The sequence below is a fragment of the Jaculus jaculus genome, chromosome 16, assembly GCF_020740685.1.
Source record: "Jaculus jaculus isolate mJacJac1 chromosome 16, mJacJac1.mat.Y.cur, whole genome shotgun sequence".
Lineage (NCBI taxonomy): Eukaryota > Metazoa > Chordata > Mammalia > Rodentia > Dipodidae > Jaculus > Jaculus jaculus.
The window spans coordinates 25,952,696-25,973,091 of record NC_059117.1 but is presented as its reverse complement, the minus strand read 5'-3'; the positions used below and the strand labels follow the sequence as shown (position 1 = coordinate 25,973,091).

At 44.5% G+C, this 20,396-nt stretch overlaps 1 protein-coding gene across 1 annotated transcript; it reads right to left on the bottom strand.

The window, feature by feature from the left end:
- Positions 1–817: 817 nt before the first annotated feature.
- Lsmem1 (leucine rich single-pass membrane protein 1) lies at positions 818–20,084 on the bottom strand. The gene is made up of 4 exons (XM_004652671.2): positions 20,068–20,084; positions 15,964–16,095; positions 13,283–13,411; positions 818–1,759 (listed from the first exon to the last, which is right to left on the bottom strand). The coding sequence occupies exons 2-4, from the start codon at positions 16,088–16,090 to the stop codon at positions 1,629–1,631; spliced, it is 387 nt and encodes a 128-aa protein (XP_004652728.1). The 5' UTR covers positions 16,091–16,095; positions 20,068–20,084; the 3' UTR covers positions 818–1,628.
- Positions 20,085–20,396: the final 312 nt, after the last annotated feature.

The window sequence follows — 20,396 nt, the reverse complement described above, 5'->3', positions numbered from 1 at the left end:
TTTAAAAAGTATAGGGGGCTGGAGAGATAGCTTAGCGGTTAAGTGCTTGCCTGTGAAGCCTAAGGACCCAGGTTCAAGGCTCAATTACCCAGGATCCACATTAGCCAGATGCACAAGGGGGTGCACGCATCTAGAGTTCATATGCAGTGGCTGGAGGCCCTCTAGCGCCCATTGTCTCTGCCTCAGTCTCCCTCTCTCTCTCTCTCTCTCTCTCTCTCTCTCTCTCTCTCAATCTTTCTCTCCCTCTTTCTGTCCAGAGTAAAGCTTAATGGAAAGAGTTTAAAGAAGTTAACAGTAATATGTTGGCTCAAAGATCCAGTTTCTTGCCTAAAGGCCAGGGATCACGTGAGGAAAATTAACTCATTGCCTTTGGTCAACTTCAGCTTGAATGAAGCTGAAAGATCTGAGGCAAGAACACTATGTACGTAGACAGTCCTGTATGTTAAACTTACTGTTTGATGAGCAAGCAAGATGAAAGGAAAAGAGCCAAATATTCCCAGCAAATGAAGATAGGAATTTTGAGATCCTCCCACTGAGATAAAGTAGTCATCTTTATTTTCTAATAAAGCAACTGCTCTTAAACCTTCAGAAAAAAAAAAAAAAAAACTTGTGCTTTTGCCGGGCATGGTGACACCCTCCTTTAATCCCAGCACTCTGGAGACCGCGGTAGGAGAATCACCGTGAGTTCAAGGCCACCCTGAGAACACAGAGTGAATTTCAGGTTAGCCTGGGCTAAATCAAGACCCTACCTTGAAAATAAATAAATAAATAAATAAATAAAAACTTATGTTCTTAAACTCATTTATTTTGCCCCATATCCTGTATCACATAGACCTTACTCTTCGTGCTAAGCAAGAGAGATTCCAAATATTCTAAGTACAGTTTTCTATTCTGGTTTGGCAAAGGTGACAAGTCGATCACATTTCCTCCAAACTGATGAGCAAGGCGCTGAGGGACTTTTTTTTTTTTTAATGACAAAGTTTTAACAAGGTTTATGTAACTGCAGTAACTCTGTCATCTTCCTGTTCCCGCGTGGGCGCTGCTGTACTTTCAGATAATTGGAGCAACACAGGAGCTCCGTCGAGGTAATACAATTTATTAGGCCCCAGCACACCCATAACTAACACCCGGGATTTCTCCAGTGATCACCTCATAGCACCTTGCTCTGAAAGCCCCCTCCCACCTCCATCACTGACTCTGGGAAAAGAGAGCCAAAGTCTCACACCTGAGCAGGAACAGTGTCTGTTATGAAAAAGTGGAAGCCCCCCCTCCCCAAAACACCTACAGTTCAGTGAATTCCTTAGGCTTACAAGGACATCCCAAACCCCACTGGCACACTGAACTTGTTCTACACAGAGCTCCTCCTGTAAGAAAAACTGCACGCACAGAGCTGGATTCTGGGGTTCATTCAACGCCAATCAGCCCGGGTCAGCAGAGAACAAGCTGGGTCACGTTCACTTTCCAGCTGCTGTCTCCAAAGTCCCCTGCCCCGGGGCTCCTCCGACCCTGTGGGCTTGTCCCAATGTCCTGCGGCCTGAGGAAGTGAGCTGCCCAGGGTCCAGCCCCAGGCCCCTCCAGGACGCTGAGCAGCTCAGGTGCAAGCCGCTAAGCCCTGGGGAATCCGGTCTCTAGTTTCCTTCGGAGTCCAGCTGGTTGAGCCGCTTGATGATCAGGCTGTTCATTTTCCTAAGGTCGGCTATGTCCTTTCCCTCGGTGGTCAGCCTTCTGGACACGTCGTCCATCCTGCTTCCGGTTTGAACTTCAAAATGGAAAACAGACTGCGTTAAGCCGGATTCTAGAGTGTTCCCCTGCAAGCAGCGGAGCCCAGTATGTGTGCTCAGCTGAGGGCAGACCCCCCCCCCCCAGCAAACCCCCTCCTGTGCATCCTCAGGCATCCCAGGAGCCCTGGGAGGCACTGGTGAAGTCTGAAGTTGACTGGCCTACCCCGGTGCCAGGCTAGACCACCTTTGACAATGACACATACATCCTGGCTAAAAAGGACAGGGTGTGAGCAACCCAAAGAAGCTGCCGGCGGTTTGATCATGTCCCTGAAGTGATTGCCACATTGTCTCCTTTCTGAGCCACTCTCAGAAACGGGCTTTTGCTCATTATTTGAGTTGCAGCCATTTTGACATGTCTGCTGGCTCTGAATTTCCAGCCCTTAATGAACTTGTGATCATGATGGAGACTCGGGAGAAAGCTAGCTTCTTTTGGGCAGGTTCAGTTAGGGACAAAAGCCCATAGAGAGAAGCACAGTCTAGCACACTCCCTAGGCAGGCGGCCCTTTGAACCTACAAACCAGTAGCATCTTCCCCTTATGAAAGAATGAATTTTTAAGTGACTTTAAAGACATGCTATTTCTACCCTCTCTCTGCCCTGTGATCTCTGCCTGAATACATGTAAGTCTGGCTTTCCTTCCACCCAGCCTCACTGTGGGGTTGGGGTGGGGGACGGGGGGGGGGGGATGCAGAGCACTGTTTCTTGGCCTGGGTAAATTTTCTGTTTGCCTCTGCTTCATACTTCTCACTTTAATTACATGTATGATTTTCCTCTGGTCTCTGAGTCTACCACGTGTGGATTTCCTATACACTCTTGATCCAGCGTGTGAATATTTCCTCTAAACTGTGGGCCTGTTGCCTGTGTCATTTCTCTAAACTCGGGGTAACCGTGGGCGTAGCTCTCCTTACTACCCATTTCTCACTGCCGTGGCAATCCCTCTCCTATTCTCAAGTCATCATCACTTACTCCCAACCTTCTTCCCTGCGGAGGCTCAGGGCAGATGCTGTGCCTTCCACGCGAGTGCGTGTTTCTTCTGAGTCTCCCTGCACAAGCTCCTAGGTGCTGTGTTCGGCCTGCGTGCGCCTCTGCTCCAGCCTCTTCCCGGACCTCCATTCCTCGTCAATGCGCCTCATGAACTCTGTGAGCTTTCACACGAGTGTGTCTTCTTCCACATACTTGTGACTCTGCTCCAGACTTTTCCTACACCCCAATTTCCCTTAAATAAATCCCACAATCCCTAAGTAAATGATAAGGACCCCCAAATTGGAGTTTGTAATTTTGGGAGACCCCTCCTGAACCCCCAAATCTGGCATCAATCATTCCTCTCAGACCACTCCTGAGAACGGAGTACAGTAGCTTCCAAATAAACAGAACCCAGGCAGTGTGGTAAGCAGGGAAATGGAACCCTTTGAGGTCTGTTTAGCCCAGTTAAGATCTCCAGGAAGGGCTGGAGAGATGGCTTAGTGGTTAAGCCCTTGCCTGTGAAGCCTAAGGACCCAAGTTCAAGGCTCTAGTCCCTAGGACCCATGTTAGCCAGAAGCACAAGGTGGCTCATGCATCTGGAGTTCGTTTGTAGTGGCTGGAGTTCCTGGAGCACCCATTCTCTATCTATCTACCTCTTTCTCTCTCTGTCTGTGGCTCTCAAATAAATAAATAAATAAAGTCTCCAAGAACCACACCATGCAGTCGGTACTTTCTGTCAGATCTTGATCATTGTAGGCTGGCTTTTCTGAAGGTACCTTTAACAAGCTAGTGCTTGTTAATACCATACTGCTGGGCATAGCTAAAACTAACGTGGGAAGGAAAAATAAATGTTAGAGGTTTGCCTCAAGCCCTCAGACAAATTGGCTGCCCAGCATTTGTTTCTACTTCATTTCTGAACATTTATGTTGGAAGAAACATGGTTGTGTTGTTATTTGGGGGTTTTGAGACAATCTCATATGTCGTCCAGGCTGGCTTCAAACTCACTATGCAGCTGAGGCCCGTCTTGAATTTTTGATCCGCCTGCCTCTACCTCCCGAGTGCCAAGATGGTATGCCTGCATCACCAAGCTTAACAAAGGAGAACAAGAACATTGCTGAATCGAGCCATCTGATTTTTTGGAAGAAAAAGAAAAAGTGAAACTGAGGTAAACTCATGACATAGAAAATTATGTCTCCTCTCAGGACCCTCTTCCAAACTGAGGAGAAAGTTGCCGCCACGCTTTCCTTCATCTTTTCCCAACACGACACTGATCCCCAAATGAATTCCACGAGAAAACAAAGGGCTCAGCGTGCAAAAAAAAAAAAAAAAAGTACCAAGTGAGACTAGGGAGACGTCTCAGTGTAGAAGCACACATCCGCAAGCCCAGGTAGGCTGGAACCGGGCAGCAGAGATGAGAGAATTCCCCAAAAGCTCTCTGGTGAGCATGGCAAAGAAGAACAGCAGAGAGAGAGGGCAGCGCTGCCTCTAACCAGGTGGAAGGCAAGGACACCCCAAAGCGCTCCTCCGACCTCTGTGCGCATGCCATGCAGGAGCCCTTACTCCTTCCCCCCCCCAATAATTTATTTTTACTTTTATTTATTTATTTGAGAGAGAAAGAGAGAAAGACAGAGAGAGAGAAAATGGGCGCACCAGGGCTTCCAGCCACTGCAAACCAACTCCAGACGCGTGCGTGCGCAACCTTGTGCATGTGGCTACACGGGTCATGGGGAATTGAACCGAGGTCCTTGAACCTTGCAGGCAAGAGCCTCAACTGCTAAGCCATTTCTCCAGCCCACGCTAATTTTTTTTTTTATAAATTTTTTATTTATTTATTTGAGAGCGACAGACACAGAGAGAAAGACAGATAGAGGGAGAGAGAGAATGGGCGCGCCAGGGCTTCCAGCCTCTGCAAACGAACTCCAGATGCGTGCGCCCCCTTGTGCATCTGGCTAACGTGGGACCTGGGGAACCGAGCCTCGAACCGGGGTCCTTAGGCTTCACAGGCAAGCGCTTAACCGCTAAGCCATCTCTCCAGCCCAATTTTTTTTTTTTTAAGAGTAAATTATATAGCTGCTAACCCACGGAGAGGCACAGAAATTTAAAAAAATAAATAAAGGCAAGGAAACTGAGTATCGCTGACGCCAACCGTTTCCAACCCCTTCCTTACTCTGAAGCAATGCTTGTCCTCCCACGCAACTGGGGTTCTGTGGAACGCATGGCTGGGCTCCATGAAGCTGCTACCAGGACCCACCAGCACCCACAGTTTCCTCTTCAGTGCACACGTTATGACGAGTACATTAACCCCAACCACCTGAGACTGCGGCCAGTATGAGATAGCCTCGTGTTCTTTTGTGTTGTAAAAAAAGGGAAGTTCTTGAACATCAGTTAAAAGAACACATTTTCACCAAGAGTAAAGCTGTTTCCTTATTAAAGATGCGCACGGGTCAAGTTCATTGCTGATGCCTGTGCCAACTCCGGTCTCGGGTGAGAGTAAGGTTTATTGGAAAAGCACAGCAGGGTTGTTCTTCCCAACGACACAGGTGGTGGGGCTACTGGGAGCTGGACAGGCCGGGCTGAACCCCAGGTCTGCCCCCGAGGAGTAATGTGAACATGGAGAAGGAAACAACCCTGATCTTGCCTGAGTGAAATAAAAATATTAGACGCTGCTTTGAAGGTCAAGAAAGAACTCAAGATAAGGAGCTTAATTCAACTGCCCAGAAATAATTGTACAGTAAGAAAAAATAAACGCATTTTTTGTTTTGTTTCTTAACACTGGATCATGCAATGAATGAAGCCCAGGTTGGCCTTGAACTCATGATCCCCTGAGTGTGCTAATCTCACCGCTTCCCCCACCACCCCAACATAAAGGTATTCTTCTTTATGCCCATCATCTTTCATTTCTTTTTCTTTTTTTAATTTTTGTTTACTTTTATTTATTTGAAAGCGACGGACAGAGAGAGAGAAAGAGGCAGACAGAGAGAGAACAGAATGGGCATGCCAATGCGTGCGCCCCCCTTGTGCATCCGGCTAACGTGGGTCCTGGAGAACCGAGCCTCAAACCAGGGTCCTTGGCTTCACAGGCAAGCGCTTAACCGCTAAGCCATCTTCCAGCCCTCATTTCTTTTTCTAATATTTTATTTATTTATTTATTTGCAGGTAGAAAGAGATAGAGAGACAAGAGACACACAGAGAGAATGGGCACAGCAGGGCCTCTAGCCACTGCAAATGAACTCCAGACACATATGCCACTTTGTACCTCTGGCTTTACATGGGTACTGGGGAATTAAACCTGGGTCATTAGGCTTTGCAGGTAAGCTTCTTAACTGCTGAGCCATCTCTCCAGCCCCGTCTTTCATTTCTTACTGAACATGATTTTTTCCGCAGAATAAAATACTTGAGCCGGGCAGGGTGGTCTGCACTTGCAATCCCAGAACTCAGGAGGCAGGGGCAGGCAGATCACACATTCTAGGACAGCCAGAGCTATACTGACACATCTCTAAAGAAAAAAAGGAAACAAAACAAAACAACCTTGGGGGAAGATACCAAATAAATATTAATTTATTTCTCTTTTGCTTTTTTGGACAGGGTCTCATGGAGCCCAAGCTAGACTTTGTAGCCAAGGCTGGCCTTGAACATTTGACTTTTCTACCTCTACCTCTCAGTGCTGGAATTATAGGCAAGGGCCACCATGCCCAGCTGTAATAAATCTTTTTTTTTTTAAGAGTAATAGCATGATGCTGGATGAAGTGCATTGTGTTTGTGTCATATACTGCTTTTGAGCCTAACTTGGCACTTATGACTATGTCATCTTGGGCATACTAAGCTTCAGTTTTGTCACTGATAAATTCAGAATAATCAACCCTAGTCAGGCACAGATGGTATCCGCCTCAAATCCTAGCTACTCAAGAAGCTGAGACAGAAGAATCACAAGTTCAAGGCCTGCCTAGGCTACTCAAAGAGTTCAACACAACTTGATGAATGGCTTCTCAAAATAAAAAGTAAAAGGAGGGCTGGGATTATAGCTCTGTACTAGGGCATTTCTTTTTTTAAAATTTTTAAATTTATTTTTATTTATTTATTTGAGAGCAACAGACAGAGAGAGTAAGAGGCAGAGAGAAAGAGAGAGAGAGAGAGAATGGGCACGCCAGGGCCATCAGCCACTGCAAACGAACTCCAGACACGTGTGCCCCCTTCTGCTTCTGGCTAATGTGGGTCCTGGGGAATCGAGCCTTGAACCAGGGTCCTTAGGCTTCACAGGCAAGTGCTTAACCACTAAGCCATCCCTCCAGCCCAATTGGGCATTTCTTAATGTACACAAAGCTCTAGGTTAAATCCCCAGTACCATCTCCCCACATGCACACATAGATTCTACACTGCACAGATAGTTGAAAGATTTTGACAAATAGATATCAAGTGTTTAACGCAGTGCCTAAGACTAAACACTCATTATTCATCATCTGTTATTATAAATTTCCCTTACTCTTACCACTATCCCATAAAGGATAGAGCTTCCTCATCTATAGACATACCTAAACATGTTACTAGCTTACTAAGTCATTACCACTAGTCAAGTATGGTAGGATTGACAGACAGATCACTAGCCTATGTTGGAATAATATTTCCCAAAAAGATACCAATCTCCTCTTTGGTCACTGGAAGTCCAAAAATACAAGCTTCCATTGATTTCAAGGATAATTCACATGTCACTGTCTAAGTGGGGAAGGGAATCAACTGGGTGAGAGAGAAGCAATTAAACATCAGGCCTCCTTACCAGCCTACCGCAGACACCAAAGACACAAGACAGGCAGGCTGGAAGGGAGGAGCCTTTGGAGAAGAGAAGGGGTTGGAGGCAATAAAAGGATCACGTACTCCTTCCCCAGCACCATCTCTACCTCTTCTTCTCCAATACACAGAATGCCACTTCTCTCTTAGAACTGTTGAAAGCTAAACCAAATGTGGTGGCATGCACCTGTAATCTCAGCACTTTGGAGGCAAGTTTGAGGCCAGACTGAATTATAGACATTCTCAAAAAAAAAAAAAAAAAATGTCAAAGGCTATAACAAGAAAGAGCAGAAGAAATGACAGGGTGAAAAGACCCAGGCATCCAAGCACAACAGTGTCAAAGACGACTCCTAGCCTCCAGCGCCTTGCAGTGTTTCGTGCTATGGGAGATTAGAATAATCCAGATAATGGTATAAAGGGGTCATCTGAGGGAGAAGAGTAGTGGATCTGGTAAAGGGGGCCACGTACGGAAAGAGAAGAGAGGGCAGCGTGCCTCCTACCATTCAAGGCAGAGAGGAAGGAAACACTGTCAGCTTGCGAGTCTCTAGGCTGACAAGCAGCGGTGGGAAGGCCTGTGTGGTGGCTTGATTCAGGTGTCCCCCATAAACTTAGGTGTTCTGAATGCTAGCTCCCCAGCTGATGGATATTTGGGAATTAATGCCTCCTGGAGGGAGTGTATTGTTGGGGGCAGGCTTATGGGCTTTATAGCCAGTTTCCCCATGCCAGTGTTTGGCACACCCTCCTGTTGCTGTGGTCCACCTTCTGTTGGCCAGGGGGTGATGTCCACCCTCTGCTCATGCCATCATTTTCCCCTGCCATCGTGGAGCTCCCCTCTAGCCTGTAAGCCAAAATAAATCTCTTTTTCCCAGAAGCTGCTCTTGGTTGGGTGATTTCTACCAGCAATGTGAACTGGACTGCAACAGCCTGTGTCACTACTGAAGGACACACGCATGGCCCAGACCAAGAGCAGGCAGAGCAGTTTCTATCAGGAACAGGACATCAGCCTGCAGCATCATCCAAGGAAGAAATTACCTTGTCACATCGCCGATGCCGTTTTTTTGTTTCTTTTGGTTTGGTTTGCTCCTTTGAGCTAGTATCTCACTCTAGCCCAGGTTGACCTGGAACTCACTCTGTAGTCCCAAGCTGGCCTCAAACTCACAGTGATCCTCCTACCTCTGCCTCCCCAGTGCTGGGATTAAAAGAGTGTGCCACCTCACGCAGCTCCCCCCCACATACACTTTTGTACAAGCCCCCAGATGTATCAGGTTGATTTGTTGGGTGACATGCAAATGAGAAGACCTGAGGGGGAGTTTGAAACCTGAGTGTGCCTATATGGTATAATCATCCTGAATCTAAAGCATAAAACAATCTATATGTTGGGTCAAAAAATCCTAGAATGAACTGGATAAGTTGCCTATGATTTGGCAGCTAGGGTCTCCAAGTAAGAAATTAATGTATTATATAAACATTTGTAGCCTAGCATTGTAGGAGTGTGCAACAGACTTGTGCCCCAGAACCCTGTCCCTGACTCCAAAAGGGTTCTCTTGAGGCTGTGGCTCTCTTGCTGTTTTGTTTTATTTTCCTGAAAATTCTGATGCCCAGGCAGGGCTGACTCATTCCAGAAGCACTATTAAACAACAGCTATGGAAACCATCTGTAAAGAGTGCACATGACTTCTGGTTAAGATGGCAGCATAGGGGCTGGAGAGATGGCTTAGCGGTTAAGTGCTTGCCTGTGGAGCCTAAGGACCCCGGTTCGAGGCTTGGTTCCCCAGGACCCACGTTAGCCAGATGCACAAGGGGGTACACGCATCTGGAGTTCGTTTGCAGTGGCTGGAAGCTGTGGCCCGCCATTCTTAATCTCTCTCTGTCTCTTTCTCTCTCTCTCTGTCACTCTCAAACAAATAAATAAAAAATGAACAAAAAAAAATAAAAATATAGGAACCACATCAAAGCAGCCTAGGGGAGAGAAATTTTAAAAAAAAATCAAAATATGCTTTTCTACTAAAAAGTGATATGTATAAGAAATTATCAACCTCAGCAGAGAAGTAGGAGAGACCCAGAGCATCCAGAGCCCACAGAGGCAGGCAGAAGCGGCTCCAGCAGCGGCGGCACCAGGTCCACGAGGCCACCGCTGCCAGGCTTGGCCTGAGCCGCAGGAAAAGCCAGGTGAGGGGATTCTCCACTCACACCGGAGCTCCTCGCAAACTCAAGAAACATGAAGGGGAGGATGGCAAAGACAGGTGGAGCAGCTCATGAGGAAGAAGATCACGAGGACCAGTGGGAAAACTTCAGCCACCATCCACAGCCACCCCTCCTTTCAACACCAGCACAAGCACCAGCAAGCACCAGGGACCTGGGGAAGGAAGATCACCTACACTGCACCCGGCAAAGGCGATCAGAGCCGCAACCCAGCCAGCCTACCTGAACCCACGGCGCAGCAAAGAGGGACCCAAGCAGGTACACAGCATTACTGAGGCCAAAGCCATCCCAAAAGGTAATTGGGCTTATTCCTGCCCAAAAAAGCCTCGGATATCGGCTTGCATTGGAAGTGCTGCTTTTACCTTCCAAGTCAGGGTAAACCAACTCTTTCTTTCATTGATTCTTTGGATTTTTTTTTTTTTTTTGTTTCTATTTCATTAATTTCTGCCCTAATCTTTATTATTTCTTCCCATGTACAGATTTTCAGTTTGTATTGTTCTTCTTTTTCCAAGGCCTTAAGGTGAAGCATACGTTGTTTATTTATGGCCTAATTTCTTAATATAGGCACATAAAGCTAGAAATTTCCCTCTTAGGATTGCCTTCATTGTGTCCCAAAGGCTTTGGTATGCTGTGTTCTCATTTATTTGGCTCTGTGAATTTTTGATTTCCTTCTTGATTTCTTCATTTACCCATTCATCATTTAGTAGTGTATTGTTTAGTTTCCATGATTTTGTGTATGCTCTATAGTTTTTCTTGGTATTGATTTGTAGTTTGATTCCATTGTGGTCAGATAGAATGCAAGGAATTATTTTGATTTTCCTGTATTTGTTAAGATTTGCTTTGTGTCCTAATATATGGTCTATTTTAGACAATGTAGCCTTCCTATATGCTAACAACAAACACACAGAGGATGAAATCAGGGAATCATTCCCACTCACAATTGCATCAAAAATAAATAAATAAAATACCTTGGAATAAACCTAACCAAGGAAGTAAAGGATCTCTATAATGAAAGCGTTAAAACACTTAAGCAAGAAATTTCAGAAGACAGTAGGAAATGGAAAGACATCCCTTGTTCTTGGATTGGAAGAATAGATATTGTGAAATTGGCAATCTTACCAAAAGCTATCTACACATTTAATGCAATCCCCATCAAAATTCCAATGGTGGGCTGGAGGAATGGCTTAGCAGTTAAAGTGTTTGCCTGCAAAGCCAAAGGACCCAGGTTTGATTTCCCAGGACATGCACATGGGGGAGCACATGTCTGGAGTTCTTTTGCAGTGGCTGGAGGCCCTGGCACATCCATTCTCTCACTCTCTCCCTCTTTCTCTGTCAAATAAATAAATATTCTTTTAAAATTCCAATGGCATTCTTCATGGAAATAGAAAAAACAATCTGAAAATTCATTTGGAAGCACAAAAAACCTTGAATATCTAAAACAATTTTGAGCAACAAAAATAAGCCTGGCAGTATCAACATACCTGATTTTAACCTATATTACAGAGCCATAATAACAAAAACAGCATGGTTCTGGCACAAAAACAGACATGTAGACCAATGGAACAGAATAAAGAATACAGATGGAAGTCTAAGTAGTTACAGCCACCTGATCTTCAACAAAAATGCCAGAAATACTCATTGGAGAAAAGACAGCATCTTCAGCAAATGGTGCTGGGAAAACTGGATTTGTACCTATAGAAGGATGAAAATAGATCCTTATCTCTCTCCATGCACAAGAATTAAGTCCAAATGGATCAAATGGTCTAGTACTAATGTATCAGACCTTAAACTCTGAAACTGCTAGAAGAAAAAGTAGGGGAAACCCTTCAGCAAGACTTTCTGAATAGAACCCCAGTTGCTCAGGAAATAAAACCATGGATCAACTACTGGGACCTCATGAAATTACAAAGCTTTTGTACAGCAAATAACACTGTGAATAAAGCAATGAGACAACCTACAGAATAGGAGAAAATCTTGCCAGCTATACATCTGACAGAGGATTAATATCCAAAATATACAAAGAACTCAAAAAACTAAATAATAAGAAATCAAACAACCAGTTAAAAATGGGCTATGGAACAAAAGAGAGTTCTCAAAAGAAGAAATAAAGATGGCATATAAACATCTAAAAATATGTTCTATCTCCCTAGCCATCAGGGAAATGCAGATGAAAACTATACCGAGATTCCATCTCACTCCTGTCAGATTGGCTACCATCATGAAAATGAATGACCATAAATGCTGGTGAGGACGTGGCAAAAGAGGAACCCATCTACACTGTTGGTGGGAATGCAATCTGATACAGCCATTGTGGAAATCAGTGAGGAGGGTTCCTGAGACAGGAAAGGGTGAAAAGGCTTAAGTGAGGTCAGGGGAAGAGATTGAGTAAAGGAAAGGTGTAGGGAGGGCTAAACAAAATCTAAGAGGATATAAACAAGTGATATGGAAACCTACTTTTTTGGGCAATGGAACACTCAGAAGCCATAGATTGTTACTAGAAAATTTTCAGTGCCAGGGATGGGATACCTTCCAGTGAGTTGTTGACCAGGGAGCTCACTGATACCCCTAAAACATTTTAGGGCTTTGCCAAGGCTCTTGGTTTCCCACAAGGAATAGATGGTAAGATCCTATTGCTGAAGACTCCACATACTTGGGTTGCAAGGTCACTGAGAATCATGCTAGAGCTAAGCTGATAACGTCCTCCATGTAGACCAGCTGACAGAAAGCTGGAAAAAGCCATGCTGCAGGCAATTCAATGGGAGAGAGGGAATTTACCAGTAAAGATACAAACAGTGGACACTGAAAGCCTTATATTTGGCCAGCCAGGCCAAATGAGCCAACGGATGCAATAGTGGCATGTCTGTGATGGGAGAAATGAACTGCTCTCTAATTGGACTGGAGGCCCACTCCATGAGAGGGAATACATCCCTGATACTGAAAACCTACAACAGGGGTAGCCATGAGCCCTAGGGGTATAACATCTGCTGATGTCTGGATAAGTGTATATACTATGCTCACCAAACTGCCCAGTAATCACTTCTCTTAATGTTCATACCCATATATTAATGCTACTCTCACTTTTGGTTAGAGAAGCTTCTCTTTTCAGATGGCAGTGACCTTGGGATGACTCAGAAGGCCTCGTGGTGCTGATAACAAGTGATTGAAGAGTGCTCAGCACTGACACATCTCTCTCATATCTTCCAAGGATCAGGGTCCATTGCGGAAGAGGTGGCAGAAAGAATATGAGAGCCAAAGGACTCCTTACAACGTGCTCCTCCAGACACAAAATAGCCTGGATATCCATGACGTCACAGTGCCTGACAGTACCTACACAAGACCATCGTAACAGTAAGAAAATATCATGACATCAAAATAAAAGAGAAACTGATTGATAGTAGGAAGGAGTAATGATGGAGAGTGGAGTTTCAAAAGGGGAAAGTGGGGAGGAAATTACCATGGGTTATTGTCTACAATTATGGAAGCTGTCAATAAAAAAAAATAAATTACACATATAGGAGTGCACACGGAAGCAGTGAAGACTCACCAGAGGTACTTACTTATCAGAACGATCACGAAGAAAACCAGTGCCAAGCTGACGACCAGCACAATGAGAAGTCCCAGGAGAAATAGACCAGGGCTTCCACCGCCCGAGTTCCCGCCAGCATCTGGGATCTTCTCCTCTAGCGCTAGCGGGAAACAATGACGGATCTCCTCAGCCCATGGTTAGAGAGAGGAGTAGTGACCAGACTTATTTTCCCTGCTCAACCCAGGAAAGTAACCTATGGATTCGCAGCACCTTTGGAATTGCTCACCTTCTGTACTGGTGTGGTAGTGTGAATGGATGTCCCCCAGTCAATTCAGTTTTATTCAAGCTCCTAACTTGGTGTCACTATCCTAGGGTCCAGCCCTAAAACATGTGGGGGTGGACTCTGAATTCCAGCCTAAAGATATGCATGGGTTCCCTGCAGTTTGCCTGCAGGTTATTGTTCAGGCTTTTGGTGGTGGTTTTTTGTTTGTTTGTTTGTTGTTGTTTTCCCACCATTGTGGAACTGCCCCTAGCTTCAAGTAAATCTTCCCATAACTGTGCCTGGTTTGGAAGCTCCTCCCAACAACCTGAAGCTGTCTGCTAGGACTGGCTATCCAAGGAATAAACAGGCTTAAGCCATCTGATCCTTGACCTGTTTGGAAGATTCTTTTGGGTTTTTTTGTTTGTTTGTTTGTTTGTTTTTTCAAGGTAGGGTCTCACTCTGGCCCAGGCTGACCTGGAATTCACTATGGAGTCTCAGGGTGGCCTCGAACTCACTGCGATCCTCCTACCTCTGCCTCCCAGTGCTGGGATTAAAGGCGTGCGCCACCACACCTGGCTCTGGAAGATTCTTTAAAGACTGTTAGCCCTAGAGTGGCAGGGCACAGGGGAAGGAATAAAGAAGAGAAAGGTTAAGAGTGATGGAGACTGTATTGCTTTTTTCCCTAAGTAACCCAGGAGCAAACAGAACTAGGTGTGGAGTATCTAGCCTGGATGGAAGTCTAAACACTCTGGGATGCCTACATCCATTTATTGACTTATTTATTTTATTTTGTTTTTTTTGTTGTTTTTTTTTATTTTTTATTTTATTTTTTTTAAATATATTTTTTTAATTTTTTATTTATTTGAGAGAGACAGACACACAGAGAGAAAGACAGATAGAGGGAGAGAGAATGGGCGCGCCAGGGCTTCCAGCCTCTGCAAACGAACTCCAGACGCGTGCGCCCCCTTGTGCATCTGGCTAACGTGGGACCTGGGGAACCGAGCCTCGAACCGGGGTCCTTAGGCTTCACAGGCAAGCGCTTAACCGCTAAGCCATCTCTCCAGCCCTTTTTTTTTTTTTGTTTTTAAGAGAGAGACAGATAGAGAGAGAATGGGCACACCAGGGCCTCTCGCCATTACAAATTACATCATCTAGTCAGAAGTGGCCCTGAGGCATTTTGGGTTATTGCGGTTCTTTTCAAGACAGTTCTGCTCCAGAGGCAAGCTTCTTTTCAGTATGTTGTGCTGGGAATTGCCTGTCCTTGCTGCTTTGTAGGTCCTGGACGCCTAAGAACACTCCAGGGAACAAGAAACCTGACAGCCTGGGGTAGAGACTGCTGGGTCACATTTTGTGATATTCTTCTACCTCGGGCTGGTTCCTCACTCTGGGGAGTCCAGAGCATCCAGTCACCCTCCACAAACGCAGCTTCTGCGTCCTAATTAAAGCAACAGCGCAGGCTGACACTCCAGTACCTACCTTTCCTGAGAATGCCTGCAGCAAAAACAGGTGAGAATACGAACGCATAAAAATGGTGGAAAAAAAAAAAAAAAGGGAAGAACCCAGAAGGGGGGAATGATAGATAAAAACCCAGGACGACGCGTTTAGAGTGGTGTGAAACAAATGGAAAATGGGCAACTAATACCTGCTTTGAATGCCAGAGGTTAAGCTAGAAACGATGGGGCTCAGAAGGATCTAAAAGACCTCATTTCTAATATTTGGGGAGCAATATACAAATTTAGTGTTCAGCAGATTCTTGCTTTCTGCCTCCTGGCCCCCACCCTCCCCCAGCCATGCCTGCTTCTGATGCTTTAATTGGGCAATTTGTAACTTGAAAGTAGAAAATGAAGTTGACTGCTACCCAACAGAATTTTAATGATTAAAAAAAAAAACTCCTCAATGTACTAAACATTTTCTCAGTAATCTTCAATAAAACAAGACCCCTGAGGCACAGTGGATACTATAAGGGACCTAATTTTGGTCATTAGGAGGCACAACAGCCCAAGAGGGACCGAGCAAGCCTTGGTAGCCATTCTTCGGGTTCCCCCCTGCCCGAGGACAGAAACTCCACAAGATTTTTCACCAAAGAAAAAGGCCTTATTTTTTGGTGGTGGTGGGGACTTAGGAGGTTTGAAACAAGGTCTCTCTGTGTATCCCAGGCTGGCTACAAACTTGTGATCTCCTGCCTTACTCTACCAAGTGCTGGCATTACAAATGCATAGCGCCATGCCTGGCTGCTTCTTGGAACTTTTGAAGAATTCAACTCCTGCTGAGAAGCCAGCAAAGCCCAAAAATTCTGGGGAAGGATGTGGAGTACGAAAACAAAAATTGCCTAACAATAAACAGCATTCTCAGTGCCCAGAGATCCCTGATGCCTACCCTGCACCCACGCATGCACAGTTAGTTGCCTTGGGATTTCTACGTTGCCCAGCAGCCACCAGGGGCATACGTACGGAACAAGTGCTCCGATCCGGCAGGGCAGAGGGTCAGCTTGTTTAAGTCGTTTATGGAATCCACAATATAAAGTTTTCCTTCTTCGTGAATGCCTCGAGAGCCAGGGTCCTGCAAGGAATGGTTCATTGTCCCTGGAAGGAAACGCTCACGTTAAATGAAGAGGCTGAACTGAGTAACACCACACCAGAGCGAGCCAGCAGGAAGCTGCGCAGGCGTGCGAAGAACCACCCACACACTGCTTTCAAGTGAGCTCTTCTGTGTCCAGAAGAGGACAGTTCCTTGGTTGGACAATTTGGTAGCTAACTATTCTTTTGGCTTTGCTCGCCAGGAAGCTCAGAATCAAATGTGGGGCTAAGGTTTGAGAAGCACACAGTTGTTCATACTCATCTGTTCCTGAGTTCCCACACAAAACTGGTTCTATTGTTGTTTTTGCTTTTTCTTTTGTAACTGGTTATCTAAAAATGTTTATTGTTGCTCCTAGCTTGGTGTTATGATTTATGAAAAAAAATTAGGTATGATTATAAGGACTATTTTAAAAGTAATCAGGGGCTGGAGAGGTGGCTCAGTGGTTAAGGCAATTGCCTGCAAAGCCTAAATTATCCAGGTTCAGTTCTGCAGTATCAATGTAAAGCCGATGCACAAGGTGGTGCATGCATCTGGAGTTCATCAGTAGTGGCTAAAGGCCCTGGCGCACCCACTCTCTTTCTTTCTATCTGCCTCTTTCTCTCTCTCTCAAATAAATAAATAAATAGAAAAAATTTTTAGAAAAAAAAATCAACCTGAGACCAAAAAGATTCTAATATGTGTATATATACTATGTGTACATGAATTCTTACAATTGTTCGATGCTTTAACACAAAATTCCAATGCTAGATTTTCCTTTAATATGGCATGAGTCCGCACCCTCTAATGGATGCGTGAACCATTAGATACGAGCTGTGGGTTTCACTTTAACAAAATTTGATGCTGTGGAGAGGAATGTTGCTGGACTCCAGAACCTCTGAGGGCTCTACCTGGGTTTCATGATTTTGAGGCCACTTATGTAACAAATACTTTAAGTTAAAGTTTACACGTAAGTTGATAGTCTCTCATGACAGGTGAAGATTAGCTGGGACTGTAAGCAGATCTTTCTGATGCAGCAGAGAGCCTTGACCATTGACTGATGAAGAAAAAAAAAAGGCTTTAGCAGGCACATTCTAATTACTAAGAAAACTTACTCTTTGTTTTTCTCTTTGCATAAAATGAATTGGTGACCTAAGATTTTGGTTCTGGAAGGATGTTAGACATGCATTAGTTCACCCCCTCCCCTCCACAAGGGAGGTCACCAGTGATCTGCAAGGCAAACCCCTTGATCATGGCTTAGCTAGTCACACAGCGGGATGGAGGCTCTTGTGTGGTGTTCTGTTTGCTCACTGTGTCTTCCCTCATGGTGCCTTTCCTTCCCCCACACCTTTCCCTCACCCTCCTTCAAGACTCACTGCAAACAAAGCCTCCTCTAAAATGACAAAAGTGCTCCTCTTTTGTGTGTGCCTTTGCTGAGCACTGGATATTCTCCTATGAAAACATCTGCTCTCAGTTGATCACATTTCCTTCCTTCTATCTTTGACCTCCTCAGTGGACTGAGAACTCCTGAGGATGAGAACAAGACCTGCTGAAATGTCCAGTGTCAGGGTTAGAGACAGTGACTTATCTTAGTTACGTTGGAACACCTAAAATATTTACGATTTGAATCCCACTGTTTTCAAAAGAATTTGAGGCAGAAATAAGCTGGAGAGTAAAAGTCCTTATGTAACATCAATGTGGACTTTAGGAAGATCAATGCAGTGAACTCTGTACCTGTCCATAGGTGGCAACAAAAACAACTTCTGATTGTCATTGTTTTAAAAGAAATGTCCTTTAATACTTAGCCATAGGATGAAACTATAAAGTTAGGAGCAACTAAATTGAGGAGTAAGGTATACAAAGAGAAAGAGAAAGAGAGCGAGGACAATTTTTTAGTAATTTCTATAACCAGGTAGTATTTGTGGAACATGTGCTCCCATAACCCTAGCTATGAAACAGAGTAAGCTCCAAAAACAATGTACTAGTATTTTTTTAAGAGGTAGAATTGAAATATGTGTGTGAGTTATTCTGAAATTTTAATTAGGAGAAACATACAATGCCCACCCCACGTTTTACTTGCCAATGTCAATAGTTGTTATTACTGAGTTCCAAATATGTAGCATTCCCAACAGAAAAACTTGACATTATAAAAAAAATTAAAACAGGGGGCTGGAGAGATGTCTTAGGGGTTAAGGCACTTGCCTATGAAACCAAAGGACCCCGGTTCAATTCCCCAGTACCCACGTAAGCCAGGTGCGCAAGGAGGTGCATGTGTCTGGAGTTCATTTGCAGTGGTTAGAAGCCCTGGCACACCCATTCTTCCTCTGTCTCCTCTCTCTCTCTCTCTCTTTTTCTCTGTCTGCTTGCAAATAAAATTTTAAAAACTTAAAATGAAATAGATGACAACAGCAAAGTAAAAAAACCTGAGATAAAACCTTACCCCTTGCCCGATCAAAACAAGCTCACAAAATGTTGACTGATGATGCATGGCTATAGAAGTATTTGTATCTCATCATCTCTTCCTACTTTATTATATTAAACACTGATTTTTTTTTTTTTGACCAGGAAATAAAGTTTGAATGTGTCACATCACAGGATCATTGTTCCAAAGACAGCTTCTATTTTAGGCATAGTGACGGATGCCTGGTTCAGCTTTGAATCTGGCTTAGCTTCCTTGAGCTTTAGTTTCCCCTTCAGGAATGTAACTGCTGCTACTGAAATCCCCAAAGCTTAATCAAGAGTTTACAAAATAGAGGGCTAGCTAGAAAGTCACAGCTTAAAAACTGACTTCACAGTTAACAGTACAGCTAATCAAATATCCAAATGGCTTGTCCTGCCACCTTTTCAGAAGGCAAATTAAAGTGAAATCTCAGGACTGGAGGACTGTTCAGTGATTGAAGGCACTTGGTTTCAAAGCCTAATGATGGCCCAGGTTAGATTCCCTAGTACCCACATAAAGCCAGATGTCCAAAGTGGAACATGCGTCTGGAGTTCGTTTACAGTGGCAGGAAGCCCTGGCATGCCCATACTTGCTCTGTGTCTCTCTCTTTCAAATAAATAAGCAAAATATTTAAAAATATATAAATAAGTAAAATAAAATCTAAAATTAACAGCTCAAGGTAAACTAAAAATTGCTCTGAAAGCTCCTTTACATAAAGTCTCGATGTAAATAGAAGCTACTGAGTAATCTGTTTCTTCATGAACTGCAGAGTGCAAATAGAAAACAATGGACTATCAGAGAAAATGGACTTGGATGTGACTCATGGCCACTGAGAGTCTGCGAATGACTTGCAAGTGACTATACTAGTAAGTGGATACAAGGTCATGTGGCCTGAAAACCAGAACCCACAGCTGTTAGGACACCCAGTTGTTGCTATCTTTGGCATCCCCAAATGAGGGCATCTGGGAACAACCGACAAAGCTGGCGAGCCCTGAGTGTTACTAGCAATTCAGAATCATGGTGTCACCCTCTCAGCTGAGCCCAGCGTGTGCGATTGCCTATTCCCCAGGAATGGCCGGGGCAGCGTCGTCCCACTGGGCTCTTTGCAACAACCTCTAGCTGAAACACATAATTCAATTTTCCTCTGGTTTAGACTACTGTGAACAGATGATGTTTTTCATCTATTAATTCTTTGATTATCTACAAACAAATGTCCTGACAAAGATAATTGTCTCGGAAAAACTGCTTTGTGCTTGGCCCTCAACAGGTGTTTTGGATATCAAACCACAAAAATAACTCCCACACTATTACTTGTCACGAGAACAGAATTGTTTACACTAAGGTTTAATTCAAAGCTAATAAGAAGCTTTCTGGAGTGAGTCATGGTAATTTGTTCTTTAACTCCATTCCAGAGTAAATGCCTCTTCCCAATGAGGCAGTAATTTTTTTTTTAATCCTTTCTGTTGGAAGTCTTAAGCACAGAAACCCATGCAGCCCGAACTTCCCAGACTCAAAACTCAAGCTCGCGTCTCAGCAAAGTCACCACATGCAAGGTACTTACAAAAGCGAGCTGTGACCGCTCGGCTCCCAGGAGAGAAATGCTCAGGAGCAGCTACAGCCAAAACTTGGTGCAAACTTTGCGGTCCTTTCTCTGACTTCTGACAAGTGCTTCCATGAGTCCCACAAACCCAGCGCAAAGCTGGAGGTCTATATTAGTGTTAATTTAGCCAATCAAGGTAAGATTCTCAATACCAACTTTGCCCGTAACAACTAAGATTTTTAGAAATGACTGAGAATGCTTTAAAGGAACACGCCAGCCAGCCTTGATTCAGTTGGAAACTGATGAGGTTCTAACTACATCGAAACTAACATCCTTATTTGGCTGAAGTG